Below are 23468 nucleotides of genomic sequence, written 5' to 3' on the forward strand. Positions count from 1 at the left end.
CCGACAGGCTGTCTCACAGCACTGATCTGAGGGCTCCAGAGAAGGCACATGGAAGGACCATGAGAACTGGGACGGGGACTTATGAATTTTCATGATCTTACAGAGGCTGTAGTCAGCTGGCACGGAAAAGGGACATACTGTGCACAGAAACACTGGGAGAAAGGAATGAAAATGAGCATCGACTCTTACAGCATCACCCAAGTAAAGCAGGGCCACCGGGAGCTCGGCCAGCTCGCCACACTCAGGAGACACTAGCCCACCAGCCATAACCAACCAGGCGAGCGAACGAGCTACTGAGAGCTACTGAAGCCTGCCGGGCACACGGCACACAGCACACACCGGGCCCACTGTCTCCACTCTCCCCCAGGGGCCCACAGCTGCCAGCTGCCCCAGTCTTCGCTCCCATTCTTCAAACTTCCCACAGAGTCTCAGAGCTCCCCCCTTTTCTCGCCCCTCCCCCAGGGCCCCTGCCTTCTGTCCCAGGATGCTCTCTCTTCTTCCAATTCCTGTCCAGGAAGCCAGCGGGCTTCTCCAGCTCGCCTGGCAACCTGCCCCACCTCCAACAGAACGCAGAGGTGGGTACAGTCCCCACATGAGGCCGGGAGGGGAGGACGGTGCCCACTCACACACTGATGTTTTTCTGTCCCTGCCACTAAAAGAAAGGCAGGCACACAGGGCCTTTTACCGACGGCTGCCAAGCCTTACTATGCTTCATGTCCTGTACCTCCATTATATCATTTCCCTCCCACAGCTGCTCCGTGGAAGGTAAGCCATTAGCATCGCTGTGAAGGCTGACAGCCAGCGCAGCAGCGAGGACGCATCGGAAGTAGCAGCAGCAATATGCACCCCGATGAGAGGGTAACTGCAGGACGCAGGGCAGAGGAGGACAAAATAAGCCTAAACGCTCATTACGTGTGAGCGATGCCAACCCGAAGCCAGAGATCGTTCTGCTGTTTAATTGGGTCACTGTGACAGTGCGGTGGCTTTAAAAACAAACAAGATTAGATTTAGGGTGGGCATGCTGGGGCAAAAAGGATGTAAGAACGGGAATGAGTGGCCCCCCTGACCCCCCCCCCCCCATCTGCATGAGTGTTTTCTCCAGGCCAAGGCAAGTGCCTTGTTTCTGAGCTAACGTCATACGAATGAAAAAAAAAATGAATTGCTTTATTTTATTTTGATTTTTCTTCTGTGGAGATGCTGGGCTGCCCTACCTCCCAGGGATGAAGGGAGGTGTGTCCAATGGCCAGCCAGGGTGACAGAAACTCAGAAACACGGAACATCTCTGGGCGTCAGATGTGATTCTTGCTGAACGTGTTGAGGACGTGTTTGGTGGGGGCCCTGGCAGGCCCTCTCCTTACAGTGTGTGGTGGGAGATGGGGAGTGAGCCCAGGGCCGACCCAGAGGACCCGGCACGGCACCGGCTGCAGGAAGGTTACTGAGCTTGAGTGGGGTTTGGCCACCTGCTCCTGGGCTGACACCAAGGCCACATCTCCAACCCCTCCAGCTCCCTGGGCCCCGCATGCAGCATCCTGGCCAGCAGAGGCCAGAGAGCGGGTCAGCCCCACGTGAGCAGTGCTGGCTCGGGCCACTGGCCACGCGGCAGGGGCGACTCACCTGCAGGGACTTGTCGTACCAGCGGTTCGCCCCGTTCTTGCTGCAGCCTCCGCCGTGAAGGAGCTGGAGCGCCCTGTTGGTGTCACTGAGCTCCAAGCCCCCCGGGGCGTCCAGGCACACTAGGCAGATGCAGCGCTCGATCATGTCCAGCGAATCCCGGTTGGTGGAGTCTGCAGGGCGGGCAAGCAAGGACTCATCACCTGTCCCACTCAGGGCCTGGGGCCCCCTCTGCACCGCCTCACACTCCATAGGCAGACACACACCCAGACACCCAGATCTTGAGCCAGTCCTGACCCCTCCCCTATCCCAGTGGGTGGGCTCTGAAGTCAGCCAGACTGTCTGAGCTTCTGTACTAGCCTGAGTTCCCCCCAGCTGTGGCCAGTTCTGCCTCCAGATGTGTGGCCACTGCTCTGCCTGTCTAAGTGAAAGGAGCTGGTGCAGAGCTTTGTGCATGGACACTAGACTCTACGCAGGGGAGGAGCGCCAATTCCAATGCCCCATCCACAGCGCCAATTCCCCACCCACAGCGCCAATTCCCCACCCACAGCGCCAATCCCCTACCCACAGCGCCAATTCCCCACCCACAGCGCCAATTCCCCACCCACAGCGCCAATTCCCCATCCACAGCGCCAATTCTCCACCCACAGCACCTCGCTCCACACCACAACCCCAATCTGCCACACGGGCATATTTATTTGTCCTGAACTATGCTTTTCAAACATTAGATTCCAGAATTTTAAAATTAGTCTGTTTCACATGGAAGTCAGAAGTAAGAGAGCCAGGCCCGCCCTCCTGCTCCCCGCACCCTGCCCCCTCCGCAGCTATGTCCATGCAGGGGCAGATGGAAGGGCCAGGCTGCCCTAAACCTGTGACCAGATGAGCCCATGGGGCCCTTTCAAGCCAATGGACTCATCACGACAAACAGATTAAAAGCCACCGAGTTGTGTAGGAGGCCTGTTGCCAAGGGAGCTGGGACCCTCCCCAGGGACACTGGGCATGGGGTTCCTCCCAGAGCAGAGCTAGGCCAGCCAGATGGGCTGCCGGCAGCTTCCTCCACCACAAAGCCTGCCCGGGGCCCCAGGGCTGGTCTGCCTGGCCCTTCTCCAGTCAGGAGTCTTCATGGTGGCGGCTGTGTCCCTCTCCACCACCCACACGGGGTGTGGCACCAGGACCGCTGGAGAGGCTGCACATCACCCAGAGAGCCAGACTTCCGGACTGGCTGCTGTACCAGGATGAGGGCTGCCCTCACCACCCTGAGTCCCAGGATATTGCCTGCAGGGAAGGTGGGGGTGGTGTTTGAGGCAGACAGGCAGCGAGTGTGTGATTGCTGGCTGCATATTGCAATGTCCATGCTGCCTTCAGCTGCAGGACACCTGGTTTTCAGCTGGCACAGCGGCAACCAGATGTACAGCTGCACTGCCCAGCCTCCCTTAAGCTAGGGTAACCATGTGTCTAAGCCAGCCGTGGGCAAACTACGGCCCGCAGGCCGGATCCGGCCCGTTTGAAATGAATAAAACTAAAAAAAAAAAGACCGTACCCTTTTATGTAATGATGTTTACTTTGAATTTGTATTAGTTCACACAAACACTCCATCCATGCTTTTGTTCCAGCCCTCCGGTCCAGTTTAAGAACCCATTGTGGCCCTCGAGTCAAAAAGTTTGCCCACCCCTGGTCTAAGCCCTTCCAGCAGGATCTAGATTGAAGCACTACCTGACAGCTTCTAAGAAACCTCCTTGGAGATGACTGACATGTGCTCTTTGCCCTTCTTCCCGCCTTCCTCCATCCTGCTGCCCGGAACACAGGTGTAATCACTGGAGCTCTAGCCTCCACCCGGGACCAGGGGGGCGAGGGCCATGCCCTCGCAGCGAGATGGAAGAGCCCCAGCCGCCTGCGTCAGCGCTGGCTCACTTCTGGCACATGTGAAAGGGAGAAGGGCCCCGGTATTTTTAAACCACTGTTATTGTGGGTTTTCTGTCACCTGTGGCCATGTTTAACCTAACGTGCACTGCCTCGTGCATTGGGCTCACATCCCTACATTGCAGGGATTAGCTGCAGCTGAGAAGGTGCACCCTTGCTTTACATAGTTTCTGCTCATAATACAGCCCCCTGTAGTCTGCAGGTATTTAAATTCAAGGTCCTTGTCCAGAAGGCTGTTGTCTTTGTGGAATATGGGGGGCTCCAAGATGATAGCCAAGTCCCTCCCTTCTCCCACTTGGGTGGCCCTGGTCCGGAGTGCTGGCCTCCCATCTCCTGTGCCCCTTGGTTCTGAGCCCAGGTGCACAGCCCTCTGCATGTGCAGCCACTTGCACTCTGGGCTCCTGTGCCTTCCCTTCCCCACTGGGGTCCTGCTGAGTCGGGACTCCCCCTTTCAGGGCCCGGCTTTGGAGCCTTCTCTTCTTCCAGAGCCTCAAGCCAAGAATTACGCCCACCATCTCACAGTCGCCTGGAATCGCCTCCTGAAGGGAACGTGTGGGAGCAGACGCAGCTCCCACTCTCAGGCTCGAGGTCTCCTTGCAGGCTCTGTTCACCAGCCTGGCCCTGCCTGTGGGTCGCAGCAAGCACACAGCACCGTCCCCAGGCAGTGGGGGGCTGAGTCCAGGCACGGCCGATGAAGCTAGTGGAGGACCACATCAAGAAAGTGCCTGTCCTTTCTTCTGTCCAGCTGGGCCCTGGAGTGGTCCTAGGTGAGGTCCTGTCTGCTCCTCCTTACCCTTGGCCTTGCCCTAGCCTCTCTGGCTGCTCACTCTCTCAGGCTTGTGGAGAGTCCCCGCTGCTGGTGCTGTGGGCCTCGAGTGAGGTAATCCCTGAGGCCCTCCCCGGGTCTCCTCAGCACCTGCTGGGCACACGATGCTAAGGCTACCTGTGCTGTTCCCTATCCTGCCCAGGCGGTTCCTCCAGGTTCATGAGAAGTTTCCACATGTCTTCCTGTGAAAGACGTTTCCCGTCTCTAACCATCCCCTTCCTCCCACTTTTTGAAAATTCTTGGGGAAGGAGCCATCACCCAGAGTAGAACATCTACTCTGGGAAGGAGGGTGACCAGCCATTCTCTGCCATCCACCGCCCCCTCCTAGAATAATGAGGGTTTGGGGAGCACCGTACTTTCAGGATGCCTCTTGATCCCTATGGGGCTAGGATGACAAATCACCTTCCACATGGCCTAGGCTCTCCTCCTCAATCTCGTGAACACGAAGCTGAGGAGCTAAAGATAAATGAGACCCGTGGCCCTGCCTTCCCTCTGCTCCTTAAGTGTGGTGGAGTCACCATGTCACCCCTTCAACCTGAAACAGCTCCTCCTGCCCACCAGGTAGAATCCGAACTTCTCAACACAACTCCTGGGTCCAGAGCTAGCCTCTGCTGCCCTCAGGGCTCAACTCCCCTTGCTCTTTGCATGGACCGCACACCAGCCTCCTGCCACTCCCTGGACACCTGTGCACACATAGCCCCTCACCACTGCGCAGGCTGTCCCCAGGATGGGCGCCCTTCTCCCAGGCTGCCTACCAAAGCCATGCTTCCAGGACCCTCTCACGCTCCCAGTCCTCTAACAGTGCTGGCCCTGTGTCCAGGCACAGGGGGAGGAGCCCAGACAGAGTTCCTGCCCTCCAGGACTCCTCACACCTGGAGCCACCTGCTCAGTGCAGATGAGGAGCCCATGCTCTGTCCACCAGGCCAGCCTCACACAGCACCTGAGCCAGGGCTGGTCCAATTCCCTCTACACAACTGTCTACTACCACACAGCACATACCCTCCAGTGCATCCTGCCCCGATATCCATGCCTCAAGCAGACACTGCCAGTCCAGCCCCAGAAGCCCTGATCTGGTCCCCTCCCCCATCTATGAGCTTGCAGACGGCGTGATCTGGGCCCCAAGCTCAGGCAGGCAATGTCTATGGCTGGCAATGAACTTGATAGTGTATGAGCAGGTAAGGGTGAGATCTATGTGCACAGCTCAGAGTGGGAGCCCAGAGGAGCCCAGCTGGCCAACAGGAAAGGCCATGGCTGCTGGAGGGTCAGAAAACCACTACCTTGGGGGGCATGGAGCTTCATGGGGGAGTGAGGAGTGGAAAGGAGATGGGAAGGGAATCATGACGCTTTGCAAGGCTCCAAGCTCTACCCCTCTCTGCTCCAGTAGGAATCCTGACCAGTTACCATGTTGTCTGGTCCTGCACCATGTGCCATTCTGGGGGTTCCTTTGGGCTCCCAGGCTGGCTAATGACTTCAGCGCATGGGGAGGCCTGGGTCAGATTCAGGTACACAGAGAAGAAGGGAGAAGCATGTCAGGAAGGGGACAATAGTATGAGAACAGGCTCCGAGGGCTGGGAGGCAGAGAGCAGGCTGTGGTTAAGGCGTGCAGGGTGCAGGTGAGGCTGGCAGGACCCAGTACAGTGGTGCTGTTGGCTAACCTTGCTGAGCTCCTGCTATGTGCCAGGCATCAGTCTAAGCTCTCACACAGGTGAATATTGAACGAGCACTGTTACCATCCCACTCCCAGTGAGGCACAGAGGAGCTGCATGTCTTACCTGAAGTCACCCAGGACATGAAGGGAGCTGCCCTTGATCACACCTAATGCCAAGGCGGGTGCGGAGCATCAAGGATGAATAGCAGCATTGGGAAGATGGACTTCATCTAGCACAGCAGGGAGCCACTGGCAGGTCTGGGCAGAGGCTGATGTGGTCAGAGAGAGTCTAGGTTGCCAACAGCTTGGGAAGGGCCCTTGGAAAGGGCACGGGCCTGGACCCAGACAGGGCCATGAGCAGCCCCAATGCTGCCCACCTTGGCCCTGTTGGCCATATCTCAGTGAGCTCTGAGAACCCAGGTTTGGTGTCTGCCTACACCAAGGTTTCCCTAGGAACAGCTCCAAGGCCAAGGTGGGTGGGAAGGCTGCAGCTCCCCAGGAACCCCACAGGAGTCCAGCCAGAGGATAGGGAGCAGGCCTGACAGAGCCTCTGAGGAGGAAAGTGGAGGCTTGGCATACTCCTTCCCAGCTGGGCAGGAAAAAAGGATAGCTTCCCAGGCATCGGTGCCCCGCCCCCCTCCAGACAGGAGAGGGGGACTCCTGGGAGGGCTGAGCCATCACTCCTGGCATGCTGGTTGTGCAGGGCCCTGGAGCTCAGCGCCAGCCAACAGGAACCAGGTCCTGGCTCATTAGACAGAGTGAAATGGGAGCAGGACAGCCGAATGGGGATGCCAGGTGGCCTTGCAAATGAACTCCCTGCATACAAGGAGCTGATCGGTCAAATGCTGACAAGTTTATCGTGGGAGGCAGAAAATAAACTCCAGCCAAACTCATCCACCATGACTCTGGCTCAAATGTGCTGGAAACGCGGAGCCGAGGACTGAGGCACACGGCAGGGGCCGTTTGTCTTGTGACATCGCCATCGAGCTCACGGAGGCTCATTTAATGCGATAAATCAATCTTCCTCCAGGAGCCCCTGCTTAATAGTGAGAAGCCGGACTTGACTAATAGGAGGAGCTTGTCCTGCCACCCACGCGTGGGGAGTTGACAGCTTTGGGGATGCAGACATTCCAGAGGCCACCGGGGCTTGGAGGGCCCTGGAGCTTCTGTTAGCGGAGGAAAGCTTACAGGCTGTGACTAAGGTGAGCAAAGAGAAAACCAGCATGGCACCTCTGCCTTTGGAAGCCTGCAGAACTCTCAGGTGCTGTACACACACACACACACACACACACACAGCCACACACACACACACAGCCTTCGCTGCGACACTTGTTTGCTCTGGGAAGTTGGCCTGGGTCAGCTTCACATGGTCTAGGGAGATGGAGGCACCTAGCACCTCCTCAGAGGCTTATAGCTTCTAAATCAGTGGTTCTCAACCTTCCTAATGCCGCGACCCTTTACTACAGTTCCTCATGTTGTGGTGACCCCCAATTTCATTGTTACAAATTGAACATAATTAAAGCATAGTGATTAATCACAAAAAACAATAGGTATTTATATATGTGTTTTCTGATGGTCTTAGGCGACCCCTGTGAAAGGGTCGTTCGACCCCCTAAGGGGTCGAGACCCGAGAACCACTGTTCTAAACCACTGTGAACCCCATCTGAGCATCCTGCCTCCCCAGATGAAGGGGTCGGACCTCCCTTGAGAGGGAAACCTGCCATCACACATGCCATATACTTCTCTACTCTATGGCTTATGGGGCAATCTTTATGCTCCCCACCCCAGGAGGTTATGAGAATTCTAAGAAATGTGTCTCTTGCACAATTAAACTCGGTCTTTGCAAATCAGAACTGCTTTGACTTGAGTTACAAAGGCTCTTTAGAAGCTCAACAAGGAGGGACTTCTACTTCTAGGAAGAGCAAGTGGACTTTTCCCTACTCCTCCCACTATATTTAAAACAAACATAGAAGACTGAAAGATGGAAAGAGGAAATCAGAATGACTAAGAACCTCAGGACACAGGAACACATGATGGTGTGTTACCTGGCTGTTATGGACTGAATTATGTCCCCTCCCTCTGCCCTCGAATTTATATATTGAAACCCTACCCCCAATGTGACTGTATTTTGAGGCAGGGCCTTTAAAGAGCTCATTAAGGTTAAGTGAAGTCATAAGGGTGGAGCCCTAAACCAACATCCCTGTTGTCCTGATAAGAAGAGGAAGAGACCCCAGGGATGGATTTGCAAAGAGGAAAGGCCATGGGAGGATGCACTGAGATGGTAATCATCCGCAAGCCAGAGAGAGTGGCCTCGGGAGAAACCAACCCTGACAGCACCTTGATCTTGTACTTCTAGCCTCCAAAACTGTGAGAAATAGATGTCTGTTGTTCAAGCCACTGAGTCTTTAGGTTTTCTGTTTTAGAAAACTTCAGACTTGGAGCTGAAGTAGCCAGCAACATAAAAATACAAACAAGAGTGCACAAAAAATAAACAAACACAACAGCAGCCTGATAAAAGCCTGCTCTCTTTAGCCAAAGGACCAGGTAAGAGAGTCTTGCAAGACAGAAAACTTTTAGATCGTAACTTACTCCCCCCAGCAAAGAGGAAGTGGAGAGCCTAGACTTCTAGCATCACCAGACTGTAATGAGGCATCTCATCTCGGTGGTTTCAGAGAAGGCCTGGTCTCAGATGGAAGCTGGGACTTCCATCTCCATTGGGCAGTAACTGCCACCACAGTTACCCCCCACACAGCATCAGTAGAGACCATGTGGGGGGTGGTTAAATTCATAACTCCCTACCAGTAGCAAAGAACACCTCCCATGGCATGTCAATATAGACTACATGAAGACCCTGAACTTCTACCCCACCTGACTGTAGCAAGGCAGCCCACCCCTGCCCCTGTCAGAGCAGTACCGGAAGAAGCCAACTAAAACAAGAGGTTTAAATAAGATCCAGGTCTCAGAGCATAATATGTCCAATAGGACATCACTTGTCACACCAAGAACAGGGGGAACCTCAAATTGAATTTAAACAGGGGGAACCTCAAATTGAATTTAAAAAGACAATCAGTAGGTGCCAACACTGAGATGACAGAAATGTTAGACTTATTTAACAAATATTTTTAAATTAGCCCTCATAAACAGTGCTTGAAAGAGCATTTATGAGTGCATTTGAGAAAAATATAAATATATAGTGTAATATGCAAATCGACCGAACGGCAGAATGACCAGTTGGATATGATGCACAGCAGAATGACCAGTTGGATATGATGCACACTGACCACCAGCACACTCAATGCAGGAGCTGCCCCCAACCCGCAGGACCCGATCGTCCAAAGGGGAACTGGGAACTGGGGTTGAGTGGTGGCAGACGTGGGTGGCGCCAGCCATCACCCTGCCAGTTGCCCCACACACAGAGGGCAACCAGTGGTGGCGGGGGGTAGGGTTGGCTACTGGCAGCCAGGGAAGATGGGCCCTGATCGCAGGCCAGGCCTAGGGACCCTACCCTTGCACAAATTTCGTGTGCCTGGACTCTAGTAAAAAATATGAAGGTGATCCAAGGTGGTGGTGGCGCAGATGGAAGTTACACTCACCTACTCCCAGGATTAAACGGGAAATACAACCAAAATACACAATACTCAACCTGAATAACCAGCTGAAGACTAGCTGACCAGAAGTTTTACAAGGAAGGATTTACAGAAGACGTCACACACAGACAGATAGGAAGGGCGGAGATGCAAGGAAGGCTGGCCCTGCTCCCTCGGGTGGCTGCTGATATTTGGGAAGAATATCTCAGCTGCAAAATTCCCCCTGAGGAGCATGGGTCTCATCGGGCTCCCCAGCCCAGAGCACCAGAGCTGGGAAGAGGCATCGGTATAATACCTGGCTGTGGAAATCATTAGGGGGAGGCTGCTACTTCCTGAGGGCCAGGCATCTGTCAGCACTCACCTAGGGCTAACGCAGTGCTCCCTGGAAACCAGGGAAGACAGAAGGACCACTCTGCCTTCTCCCTGAAGCGCCCCCCCCCCCCCAGTCACCAGGATCTCCCTGGAAGGAGCTTAGATACAAGAAGGGCACCCCAGCTTTTTCGGCTTCTGTGCAAGGGACAGGCCCTGGATCACATGCTCCGAAAGCCACCAGGGCTTGTATTCATGAGACCCAAAGGACCATAGTAAACAAATAAACAGTCTAAAAAGGTGCAGGAGTACATCCCCCCCTTCCCCCCACACACACATATACACACACCTCCCATCAACCCAGTGTGGAGGGAGCCGGCAAAAAGTCCATCTCCAGTTTCTCCCTGAAACAGGCCTAACTGCACCCTTTCCCATCTGCCCAAGGGTCCAGCTTCCAATCAGTCTGCATCTATGTGCACTGACAGGCCTTGGACACCCTCAACTATGTACTGGGAGCCACTAGAAGAACAAAGAAGGCAGCTTGGACAATCACAGAGGTTTCTGAGACACTTGAATGTTGTCTAGAAAGTGGAGGAGAAAAGCACCCTATGCACTGTTGATGAAAATGGTCATTGGTTCAGCCACTGTGGAAAACAATATGGAGTTACTCCAAAAATTAAAAATAAACCTATGACTTCTGGGTACATATAAAGAAAACAAACACAGAATATTAAAGAGATATCTACACTCCATATTCACAGCAGCATTACTCACAACAGCCAAGATATGGAAACAACCTAAGTGCCCAGCAACAGATGACTGAATAAAGAAGATGTGGTGTCTACATACAATGAAATATTACTCAGCCATGAAAAAGAAGAAAATCCTACTGTTTGGAATAGCATGGATGGTCTTTCAGGGCATTATGCTGGGTGAAATAAGTCAGACATAGAAAGACAAACACTGCATGGTATCACTTATTTGTGCAATATTTTAAAAAAAGGCAAACTCATAGAAACAGAGTATAAAAGTGATTGCTATGGGCTAAGGGGTAGGGGAAAGAAGGGGAGATTGGTAACTTTGAGCTATGAGAAGAATAAGGTCTGAGGATCTACTGTATCACATGGTGACCTTGGTTGATAACACTCTATTGTGTAACTAAAATTTGTTAAGAGTAGAACTTATGTGTTCTCACACACACAAAAATAAAATACGTAAGGTGATGGATGTGGTATTTTAACTAGATGGGGAATCCTTTCACAATGTAAGTCTATATTAAATCATCACTTTAATTAATTGATCTAATTTGTCAGTGATACCTCAATAAAGCTGAACATGTTAAAATAAAATAGCAACAGTTTTCCAGCTTAGTACAAACACTGGGACATAGGCCCATTAAAAGACTGAGTTTTAATCATAAGATTATAGAATGCCCTCCTCTCTGAAACTTCCCACTACATCACCAGGCTCCGGTGCAGTAACAGGACCAGGTAGGAGAGGGTTAAGGGAGGACAAATGGTGGTGGAAGGAGACTTGACTTGGGGCAATGAACACACAATACAATAAACATATGGTATACACTTGAATCCTGTATAGTTTTATTAACCAATGTCACCTCAATAAATTCAATAAAATTTTTAAAAGATAAAAAAAATGATAATTTTAGAACTAAGAAATATATAAGCCAATATAAAAAAGTCAGTCGATGGGCTCAACAGCAGAATGTCGTGGGCAGAGAAAAAAAAATCAGTGAACTTGGAGATAAAGCAATAGAAATTAGCCAATTTGAACAGAGAGAAAATAGACTATTAAGAAAAAGAACAGAGCCTAAGGGATCTGTGAAACAAAAGATCTCACAGGGCAGGAAAGATTAGGATCTCACTAATAGAAATAATGGCTAGAAACTTTCCCAACTTGGGCCAAAGACACAAACCTAAAAGATTGAAGGCTCAGCTAATCTCAAACAGAATAAATTCAAAGAAATGCACACCATGGCATAATATAGTCAACTCATGAAAACTAAAGACAAAGAAAAGAAAGTCGAGGAGAGAGAGAGAGAGAGAGAGAGAGAGAGAGAGAGAGAGAGAGAGAGATATGATGATGATGATGGTTTACCTATGCAGAAATATAAAAGCAATAGAAATTGCAGCATATTTCTCATCAGAAGCCTTATGGCTGGCGGGAGGTGGTGTGACCTTTCTCTGTGCTAAAGGAAAAGGACTGTCACCCCAGAATTCTACATCCAGCAAAATATCCTCCAGGAATAAAGGGAAATCAAAACATTCTCAGGTCAGAAAACTCAAAGAGAATTTGTCTCCAGCAATCTTATAAACAAATTTTCATTTTCCTTTTGAGTTTTTTTTCAATTATATTTCACTGTTGAAGCAAAAATTATAACACTGCCTGATGTGGTTTTAAATTTATATTAGAGAAAATATTTTAAGACAATTATATTATAAATGGAGAAGAGTAAAGAGATGTAAAGGGTGGTAAACCTTCTACACTTCACTAGAGTAGCAAAATTTTAACAGAAGTAGACTATGATAAATTATGTAATACCTATAGAAACCACCAGGAAAAGCTATACAAACAGATACACTGAAACACTGCAGATAAATTTAAATTGAATTCTAGAAAATGTTCAAGTATCCCATAGGAAGGCAAGAAAAAGAAAGCAAGAACTGAAAAAGAAAAAAAAATGCCAGAATTAAACCCCAGAATATCAATTATTACATTGACAGAAATTGACAATGTAGATTAAAAACATGTCCCAGATATATGCTACCTACAAGAAACTCATACCAAATATAATTATATAGGTTGGTTGAAAGTAAAAAAGAGGAAAAAAGATATATTAAGCAAACATTAATTTTAAAAAAAGCAGGAGTGGCTATATTAATATCAGATAAAATAAACTTCAGAGCAAAGAAAATGACAAGAGACATTACATGTAAAACAAACAATACCAAGAAGACATAACAATTCTAAATGTGTATATATTAAACATACCACAAAACAAGATAAAACATGTGGAGCAAAAACTGACAGAACTGAAGGAGAAATAGACAAACCCACAATTGCATTTGGAGGCTCCAGCACCCCTCCCTCAATAATTGATAGAAAACTAGATAGGAAGTCAGCAAGTACATAGCAAAACTCAACAGCACAATCAATCGCCAGGATCTAATTGACATTTATAGAACACCCCACACACCAACAGCAGAATGCACATTCTTTTCACGTTCCCATGGAACACATATGCTAGCGTAGACAATATTCTAAGCCATAAAACACCCTTAACAAACTGAAAAGAATTGAAATCTTACAAAATGTGTTCTCTGACCACTGGAATCCAAGTAGAAATAAGTATCAGAAAAAGTTTCAAATATTTAAATACTCATGAACAGTCCCGTGGGTCAAAGAGGAAGTCTTAAAGGAAATGTTCTAAAAATGGAAATGAATGAAAATAAAAATGCACCATATCAAAATTTGTGAGCACAGCTAAAGCATCACTGAGAAAAAATGTACAGCACAGATGCTGACATTAGGAAAGGAGAAAAGTCTCAGATGAATAATATAAGCTCTCACCTCAAGAACCAGGAAAAGAAGACAAAATAAACACAGGTCAAACAGGAGGAAGGAAGTCAGTGAGATTGAAAACAAAACAAACAAAAAATAGAAAATCAATGAAAAGAAAGCTGGTTCTTTTAAAAGATCAATCAAATCTCTAGCAAGTCTAACAACAACAAAATCCAAGAGAGGAAAGACACACCATCAGGATGAAACAGCTATCGTTACAGACCTTGCACACATCAAAGATAATCAGGAAATACTATGAACGACTCTACAGACATAAATTTGACAACTTAACTGAAATGGACCAATCCCTTCAAAAGTATAAACTACTATAATACACCAAACATAAAATATAAAAATTGGATAATTCCATAACTATTAAGGAAATTGAATTTGTAAGTTTAAAACTTCAAAAAAAAGAAAATTTCAGACACAGATAGTTGCACTGGAGAATTCTACCAAACATTTAAGGAAGACTTAACACAAGTGTACACAATTTATTCAGATATTATAAGAGGAGGCAACACTTTGCAATTCAGTTCATGAACCCAGTGTTACCCTGACACCAAAACAACACACACACACACACACCAAAACAACACACACACACACACACACAACTATAGACCAATAATCCTAATGAATATAGATATGAAAGTAGTAAGCAATACATAAACAAATGGAATTAAGCAACATATAAAAAGAGTTATGCTCCATGACTAAGTGGGCCTTCTTTCAGAGATACAAGAAAATCCATCAATGTAATCCATCATATTGACAGACTGCAAAAAAATTTCATTATATCAATTGATGCAGTGAAAGTATTTGACAGAATTCAACATCTACTCATAATGAAATCTCAAAAAATTAAGAATAGATGGAAACTTCCTCAACTTCATAAAGACCATCTACAAAACAGCCTATAGCTAACATCATACTTATAGGTGAAAGATTACATGCTTTTTGTCTAAATCAGGAACAAGAAAAGATACCACCCAGTCTTGCCAATGCTGTCCCACATAGTACCAGGCGCTCAGTGCAACAGTCAATAAAAGGGATAGAAGGGATACAGATCAGAAAGGGAAAAAACTGCCCCTATTTTCACAACATGATTGTTTATGTAGAAAATCCCAAGGAAAAAACCCAACTCTCCTAGAACTGATAAATGAGTTCAACAAGTTTGCAGGATATAAGATAAACATACGGCAATCAATTGTTTTTCTGTATCCCAGTAGCAAACACACGAACACCAAAATTAAAAATACAATACCATTTACTATCGTGCAAAACAAATGAAACACTTCTGTGTAAATCTAGCAAAAAGGTATAGGAGTTGTGTGCTGAAACTACAAACACTGATGAAATAAATCAAAAAGGTCTAAGTAAATGGAGAGATACACTGTGTTCAGGCATCAGAAGACTCAGCACAGCAAAGATGTCAATTCTCCAAAATTTATATACAGATTCAATACAGCTCCCATCAAAATCCCTGCAAGACTTTTTGTGCGTATAGACAAGATTTTCTAAAGTCTGTGTGAAAAGGCAAAGGAGCTAGAATAGCTAAAACAATCTTGAAAAAGAATAAAGTTGGAGAAATCAGTATACCCAATTTCAAGACATTATACAGCCACATAACCAAGAATGTGTGGTATTGGCAAAGAGATCAACACATAGACCAATGAAAGAGAATAGAAAACCTGCAAATAGACCCACATAAATATGCCCAACTGATTTTGACAAAGGTGTAAAAGTAAAGGAGGAAGGAGGGCTTTTTCAACAAATGTTGCTAGAGCAATTGGACACCGATAGGCAAAAATAAATCCTATCTAATAATAGACAAACATGGTAATTAACCTTACCTCCGACACGCTTCCCATTGGCTAATCAGGGCGATATGCAAATTAACTGCCAACCATGATGGCGGCCAGCAGCCAGGCAGCTGAAGCGAACAGGAGGCTTGCTTGCTCCAGTGATGGAGGAAGCCAAGGTTCCCCGCCTGCTGCTGCCGGCCTCTGAGCTGCACTCTAAGAAACAATGTTGCAATTATAGAAGCTAAACAAACCCCAGAAACCTGCTTTCAGCCAGCCGGCCTCGGAGCTGGAGCTGCAACAGTGTTTCAATTATAGAAGCCAAACAAACCCAGATACCTGCTTTCAGCAGCCGAGATCTCAGAGCTGGAGCTGGGCCTCAGAGCTAAAGCCGGCTCTCAGCTCCAGTGACAGCCATAGAAGGTAAATAAATCCCAGAATAAAAAAAAAGAAAGAAAAAAAGGAGAGGTTGGGAGCTTCAGTCACCTGCCAGCCTGAAAACGGCCCTCAGCCCCTCACCCAGACTTGCCAGGCACCCCAGTGGGGACCCCCACCCTGAAGGGGATGCGACCAGCTGCAAACAGCCATCATCCCCTCATCCAGGCTGGCCAGGCACCCAAGCGGGACCCCCACCCTGATCCAGGACACCCTTCAGGGCAAACCAGCCGGCCCCCACCTGTGCACCAGGCCTCTATCCTATATAGTAAAAGGGTAATATGCAAACTGACCCTAACAGCAGAACGACTGGGAATGACTGGTCACTATGACACACACTGACCACCAGGGGGCAGACGCTTAATGCAGGAACTGCCCTCTGGTGGTCAGGGCGCTCTCACATGGGAGGAGCTCTGCTCAGCCACCAGCCAGGCTGATGGCTGCCAGTACAGCGGTGGTGGTGGGAGCCTCTCCTGCCTCCTCAGCAGCGCTAAGGATGTCCGACTGCAGTTTAGGCCTGCTCCCCGCTGGCAAGTGGACATCCCCCAAGGGCTGCCAGGCTGCCAGAGGGATGTCTGATTGCCATCTTAGGCCCAATCTGCCTAAGCCAGCAGGTGGTCATCCCTTGAGGGGTCCCAGACTGCAAGAGGGCACAGGCCAGGCTGAGGGACCCCCCTCCCCCCCAAGTGCACAAATTTTTGTGCACCGGGCCTCTAGTAAATTAATAAATAAAAATCCTGGACATAAATCTCACACCTTATAAAAAACCAATTTAAAATGGATCATCGCCGAACTGGTTTGGCTCAGTGGATAGAGCATTGGACTGCGGACTGAAGGGTCCCAGGTTCAATTCCGGTCAAGGGCATGTACCTTGGTTGTGGGTGCATCCCCGGTGGAGGGCGTGCAGGAGGCAGCTGATGGATCTTTCTCTCTCATCAATGTTTCTAACTCTCTATCCCTCTCCATTCCTCTCTGTGAAAAACCAATAAAACAATAAAATATATTTAAAAAAAATAAAATGGATCATCAATTTAAATGTATAATGTAATATTTAAAAACTTTTAGAAAAAATTAAAAAGGTAATCTTTGGGACCTAAAGCTAGGCAAAGAATTCTTAAACTTGACACCAAATGGAGAATCCATAAAAAGGAAATTTGATAAGTTGGACTTCTTATCAAAACTAAAACATTTACTCAGTGAAACATCCTATTAGGAAGATGAGAAGATAAGCTACAGATTGGGAGGAAATATAAAACCACATATCCAATAAAGGGCTAGTAAAGAACATGAACAACTCTTAGAACTCACCCAACAACAGAAAACAATAACAAAATCCCAAACAGCCACTATTCCATCAAAAAGGATATAGAGATGGCAAATTAACAGGTGAAGAGATATTCAGCAACATCAATCATAAAGAGAAATGCAAATTAAAACTATAGTAAGGTATCAATACAGACCTATCAGAATGACTAAAATAAAAAATAGTGACAAACCAAATGCTGATGAGGATGCATAAAAAGTAGATCGCTCAGACATTGTTGATGGGAATGTAGTCTCTTCAAAAAGCTAAACATGCAGATATCACATGACCTAGCAATTTCATTTCTGGGCATTTTTCCTGAAATGAAAATTACAATTACACAAAAACCTATACATATATGTTCATAGTAGCTTTATCTGTAATAGCCAAAATGAAGGGGAAAAAATCAAACGTCCTTCGATGGGTGAATGGCTACATCACCTGTTGTGATGCAGGCGTGCGATGGACTACATAAAAGGAATGAACTTCCGGCACATGCAATGCCATGGATGAATCTAGAGAATTACACTGAGTGGGGTGGGAGGGAGGCCAACCTCTGAAGATTCATACTATATAATTCCATTTATATAACATCCTTGAAATAATACAGATTAGTGGTTGCCAGGGGTTGAGAAGGGTGGGGGCAGGAGGAAGTGGGTGTAGCTGTAAAGGGATGGAGAAGTTCTGCATTTTATCTATCTCAGTGGCGACATCCGGGTTGTGATGTTGTACTAGAGTTTGGCGAGATGTTAGCATTGGGTAGGGAAAGGGGAGAGTCAAGATTACTTCTTACAAGTCCGTATGCACCTACAATTACCCCCAAATATGTTTACAGTAATTTAATTTAAAAAACAGACTCAAGAGCCAAGAATTGCTTCTCCCTCTGTGCTCTAACCATGCTTCCCACAAAGGCAGACATAAAGAGCTACCATACTTCTGGGATCAGGGGAGGGGTGGTGAGTGAAGAAAAGCAGGAGATACCCAAACCACCTCCCAGCTGCCTTGTACCCCAAATACTACTGTGCTGCCTACGATTTCATGGAAGTGAGGGCATGGTAACCAGGGGGGAATGAAAGAGAGGTGTCTATAACCTATGCACATGGGGCATGTGGTACGTGGCGGACCTGAGGGAAGCAGGAGAGCATCTCAGAGTTAACGAGGGTTGGGGTTCCAGGCAAGGAGTACAGACCATTCAGTCTGTGGCCACAGGCCACCGTCACTGCTGCATGGACAGTGCCCATTCAACAGGTGCTGATTTTCAGCTCACCAGATTTTTCCAGAGAGGCTGTGTCCCCAGAGTATTTCCCCAAATCTAATAAAGATTTCACTTAGTGAACATCCTCTGTGTGCCAGGCACCAGACCACTGCTTGCTGGCCCTCTTCATCGCCATGGTCCTAACCACAGGGAGGACTGCTGTCCTCATGCCCTAGCCTCGGAAGCCGGGTTCCAGGGCACAGCAGGGATGTCGGGTCAAGGCCAGCCCTCTTGCCCTAGACCACGTGCCTCTGCTTGTGTGGGTGCTCTGGCCTTCATGCGTCCCCTGTGGGAGGGAGCATTGGATCAAACCTCACCTCCCCGCAAGAGGGAAAACAGCATTCAGCCTCAAGAGCCCAGGCGGTATTTCTGGGCCAATTAAATCAGAGAGGCTGCTAATGTGTAATTGGTTTTAAAATCAGCAGACTTGCCTATCTCTGGTTGACAATATTTAAATAGCCAAACGCCCCATCCTGAGTGGTGGTTGTAAACCGTGACCGAGGCCTTCTGCAGAGGCAGCCGCCTTCTGTCAGCTCCCTCCTTGACAGCAGTGTCCCAGCTCTGATTGGCTGCTGGGGATAAATATTTACGGGACTGTGTAAACGGAGGCATCTGCCTCTAGGCCTGTTGGCTGGATCTCCACAGCAGCACCCAGGAAAGCCAGCAGGCTGCGGTGGGGTGGGTGGGGGCTCTCCGAGCTGGCTATCCTTTTCCTATAAATTGACAGGCGCTGTAGTCTTCCAGACTCAGGGCTGAATGTATAATTAAATTTCCAGACCAGGATAACAGTGTTGGCTCCTTCTGGGTTCAGAAAGCCACAGCTCGCCGGGGAGGAAGGTCCTGAGAGGATATGAACCTCCCTCCGGGGGTCCCTAAATTATGGGCGCCTGCCAAGCCCTGCTGTTGGTTTAGGCCCAGCTCTGCAGCTGACACCTCTAAGGGTGGGGTTCCCTCAACCCGTGGGAGACACAGCCTCCTCCATTCCTTGGGGATGAGATTCCCCTCGGGGCTATAAATGAAGACCTAAAGCAACGAAGTGCCCAGGACAGGGCCCAGCATCAAGGGGACCGCCATGCACAGAGGCCACTAACAATGGGGTCCCAACCTTGGCTGCACCAGGTGGTGCTTAAAAATGGAGATCCCCGGCCTCCCCCTGACCTACTGGGAAAGCACTGGGCCTGAGGAATCTGGTTGTGTGTGTGTGTGTGTGTGTGTGTGTGTGTGTGTATGTGTGTGTGTGTGTGTGTGTTTTAAGGGGTTCATTAGAGAACCCTGATGTCATTGGCCAGCCCCAGTCACAAGGACAGCAGTTGGCATAAGCCTCAAGTCCTAGTTGGCACAGGAAGCCCTCCTGGGGTAGGACTCCTTTTGGAGATATTCCTTTGGTTTTATCCTATTTGTGTCCTAATAATCCTGCTTATTCCAGTCTCCCCAATAAAGACCAGTGATGGTCCTGGTGGGGCTGGTAGCCTTGACTCTCCCGGGAGGTCTCTCGGCATTGGCTGTGGATGACCGGGCTGCCAATGGAGACGACAATACACACACGTCCTGCACCACCTTGTCAGTGAGCGCTGTATGAGAAGCGCTGTGTGAGGGGCTGTGGAGGTGTGGGGACACTGAGCACATAGGGAGGGCATGGACTTCATAGCAGATATCTGGCCCCACTGCTTGTGGGCTGTGCCATGGTGGTGCCACTGGACTTCTGTGACCTCCACCCTCTCAATGGCATCGCAGGGAGGTTGGGCTGAGGAACCTGGGACCTCACAGGGAGCCAGCCTGCCTGGGGGTGGGTGGACCGCCTCTTCTGTTGAGGAGAGAGGGTTAATGAAATCAATAGCCTCGCTGGGCCTCAGTTGACCCCATGAGAATTTAAGGGCAGATTTCATTTGAGCACAGGCCTTGTGCAGGACAGCACCTGCCTGGGCCCACTACCATAAGCACTGGTCTCTGCCCTATTCCTGGAAGGGAGGTGGAGATGCAGGCGTGCGATGGACTACATAAAAGGAATGAACTGGGCACCAGGCCTGAGATGGCCTGAAAAGCACCCACCCCGTGGTGTTAATTGTGATGCCACTATGGGCTGGAAAGATGTCCCAGCCCCATAACCACCAGACAGGCCTGCCTGGAACCAGGAGAGAGTAGCTTCCCAGGAGTTAGGAATTGGGGAGTATTGTTTGCAATGACGGCCGCTGTTCCTGGGTCTGTTGCCCTCGCCTTTCCTCCTTCCTGAACCCTCCATGATGCCTGACTAGTGATGGCTGGTCCCCTTGCATCATTAACTTCTTCCGAACGCATTCTCTGTTCACCTTCTGCCTCACCTGAAGGTGGTATCCCCTGAGGGTTACACATCCCTGTGCCCTTTCAAAGACTCTTTTCCTTGACACTCATGTCCCCAAGGGCCAGGTCAGGTAGGTGGCTTTATTCTCCCTGTTCCCACTCCCAAATGACTCCTCCGCCTCCCTTTCCCTTGGAGTTGCACCTGCTAGACGTTTACCCTCCCATCACAGCCAACACTTCCTTAATTGCTGTGTTCCACCAACCTTCTCACAACTCATCAGCGTGCAGATCTGGGCTCCTGGTTCAGCTTCCTCCTCCCCATCACTACTCCAATCACCGTCCCGGTAGTTTCAATGTCCATGTGGATAACCCAGCTCACATCCTCTTCTCTCAGACTCTCAACCTCCCAATGGTGGCAGTCCAACATCAGTCCCCACTCCCTTAATCACATCTGGGAATTCAGGACCAGGGACACCTCCTGAAGTCTCAGTTTCAAGCATCCAACCTTCTGACCATACTCGTCACCTTTTGGTTCACACAGTCGGTTACCCCCATTGCAACATGACTCGTGTCAATGACATCCCCAAACCATGAACTGCACTACCTATTTCCATTATCCATTATGCACCTCTGTCTTTCACTTCCCTCCCATCATGAGATAAATTGTGTTCTCCCAAAATTCCTAAGATGAAGTCCTAACCCCCAGTTTCTCAGAATGAGACTGTGTTTGGACATGGAGTCTTTATTGAGGTAATTAAGTAAAATGAAGTCATCAGGATGGGACCTAATCCAACTTGACTGGTGTCCTTATAAGAAGAGGAAATTAGGACACAGTGTAAAGACCAGGTGAAGACACAAGGAAAGACAGCCATCCGCAAGCCAAGGGGAGGGACCTCAGAAGAAACTGACCCCTCTGATACCTCGATCTCAGACCTGCAGCTTCCATATTTGTGAGAAAATACATTTCTGTTGGGTTAGCACTCAGAATGTGGTACTTTGTTATGGTAGCCCTAGCAGACTCAGTTTAGAGTCCAACATTATAACCATTCCCTTCCCACACCTTCCCCCTTTCCCTAGATCTTATTCACCAAACTTGGCTAAACCTGGTGATATACCTTCTCCTTGCCTGAACCTGAGGAGCTGAATATTGTGGAGGGAAACTGCAAAACAATGCTAATTAGTTTTTCCTAAATGTATGACCCCAAATCCTCAAATATGAGCTTGACACAGTCCATAAATCTTATCAAGTTTCATGAGTAAGCTCTCTTTCCTACTTTCCAAGAGGCTATTTCATGCATTCTCTCTCTCTCTCTCTCTCTCTCTCTCTCTCTCTCTCTCTCTCTCTTTACTCATCTGAGGATATTTTTCCATTGACTTTTAGAGAGAATGGAAGGGAGGGTGAGAGAGAGAGAGAGAGAGAGAGATGTGGGAGAGACACATTGATTGGTTGTCTCTCACATGCACCCTGACCAGGGCCATGGATCGAGCCTGCAACTGAGATTCATGCTCTTGACCTAGGACCCTTCAGTCTATGGCTGATGTTCCATCCACTCAGTCAGTCTATGGCTGATGTTCCATCCACTGAGTCAAGCTGGTTAGGACTCATGCATTCTCTTTTGTCTTCAGAATACCATCCCCTGCCACTCAGCTCATGGCCATGCTCTGCTAATCTGAGACCAGAAGTTACCAGTTGGAAACCTCCTCATACTTCCACTACCACAGCACAGTCTTATGGACCTCTGGTCTCCATTTTCCTGGCACCAACCAAAGGTCTCTATTATCTGGGTTCCATCTTCTTCTTTCTTTGTAATCATTTTACCCCTTTATTTATCACCTCTCTTCTCATTAACAATTATCCTATGGGATTATGTCCATGTATTTGTCTACATACTATCATGCCCTTGCATTTACTAATAAAAACACTTCCCTTGACCCCAACCCTCTTCCAGCAACTCCCGCATTTTTTTGCTCCTTTTAATCCCATAATGTCTGAAAAGAGTCATCCACACTTACTAACTCTACTCATTGACCTCAAACACAATTTCCTCCTGCTGTTGGATCACTTCCATCAGCATATGACCATTCATTCTTCCCACTACTCCAGTCTGGCCTTTGTGAAGGTCACTGGTGACTCTTCCTTGAGCTCTCTGCAGCATTCGGTGTGGCTGGCCACTTCTTCCTTCCATCTTGGATCTTTGTGACTCATCTGGTTTTCTCTTGATTTCAGGGCTGCTTTCTCAATGCCCTCAGCATCTTTCTCTATCTGACCTCTGACGCCCCATTCCTCTGCTTCTAGATGATCTCACTCAGGTCCATGACTAAATATCACTTATGTGCTGATGGCTCTCAAATTTATATCTCCGTGTTGACCTCTCTCTTGAGTTCCAGACACATAGATCTAATTTGATGTCTCCACTTAGATGACTCAAGGCATCTCAGACCTGACATACTGGGAAAGGACTTCTCCATTTCATAGCCACTTTTTCAACCTGATTCCCATCTCAGCGAATAGGACCACCATCTATTCAGTTGCTCAAATAAAAGACCTGGAAACACTTCTCACTTCTTTTGTCCTTCTTCTTCTACTTTGAAATATATCTAGACCCCACCCATGTCTTTCTATTCTCCCTCTTAATCCTAGCCCAAGCTGTCATAATCTTTTACTTTTACACTGAAATTGTTTTCTAAATGGTCTCCCCATTTGCCTTCTGTGGGAAAGGGCTGCTCCAGAGAAGAGGGCTCTGGGAAGAAATGGTTTCCTGCCACACAGACGACACAGTCAGTGCTAACTGGATTAATTGGATTTCCAAAGGGAAGGCGTGTGCACCCCCTCCTTTCTGTCACGTTTCCCACAGAAACAGTACTTCCATTCAGAAAACCAGATCAAGTGCCATTAACAAATTAATTCCAATT

At 48.4% G+C, this 23468-nt stretch overlaps 1 protein-coding gene across 2 annotated transcripts in view; it reads right to left on the reverse strand.

The window, feature by feature from the left end:
* CHAT (choline O-acetyltransferase) overlaps window positions 1–23468 on the reverse strand; it is a 51620-nt gene that overhangs the window by 12713 nt on the left and 15439 nt on the right. For both annotated transcript variants that reach the window (XM_023761314.1, XM_023761315.1), the window contains exon 7: window positions 1615–1784. In XM_023761314.1, coding sequence (XP_023617082.1) covers window positions 1615–1784 — 170 coding nt within the window. The remainder of the gene's footprint in view (window positions 1–1614; window positions 1785–23468) is intronic.

Source organism: Myotis lucifugus, unplaced genomic scaffold (assembly GCF_000147115.1).
Source record: "Myotis lucifugus unplaced genomic scaffold, Myoluc2.0 scaffold_206, whole genome shotgun sequence".
Lineage (NCBI taxonomy): Eukaryota > Metazoa > Chordata > Mammalia > Chiroptera > Vespertilionidae > Myotis > Myotis lucifugus.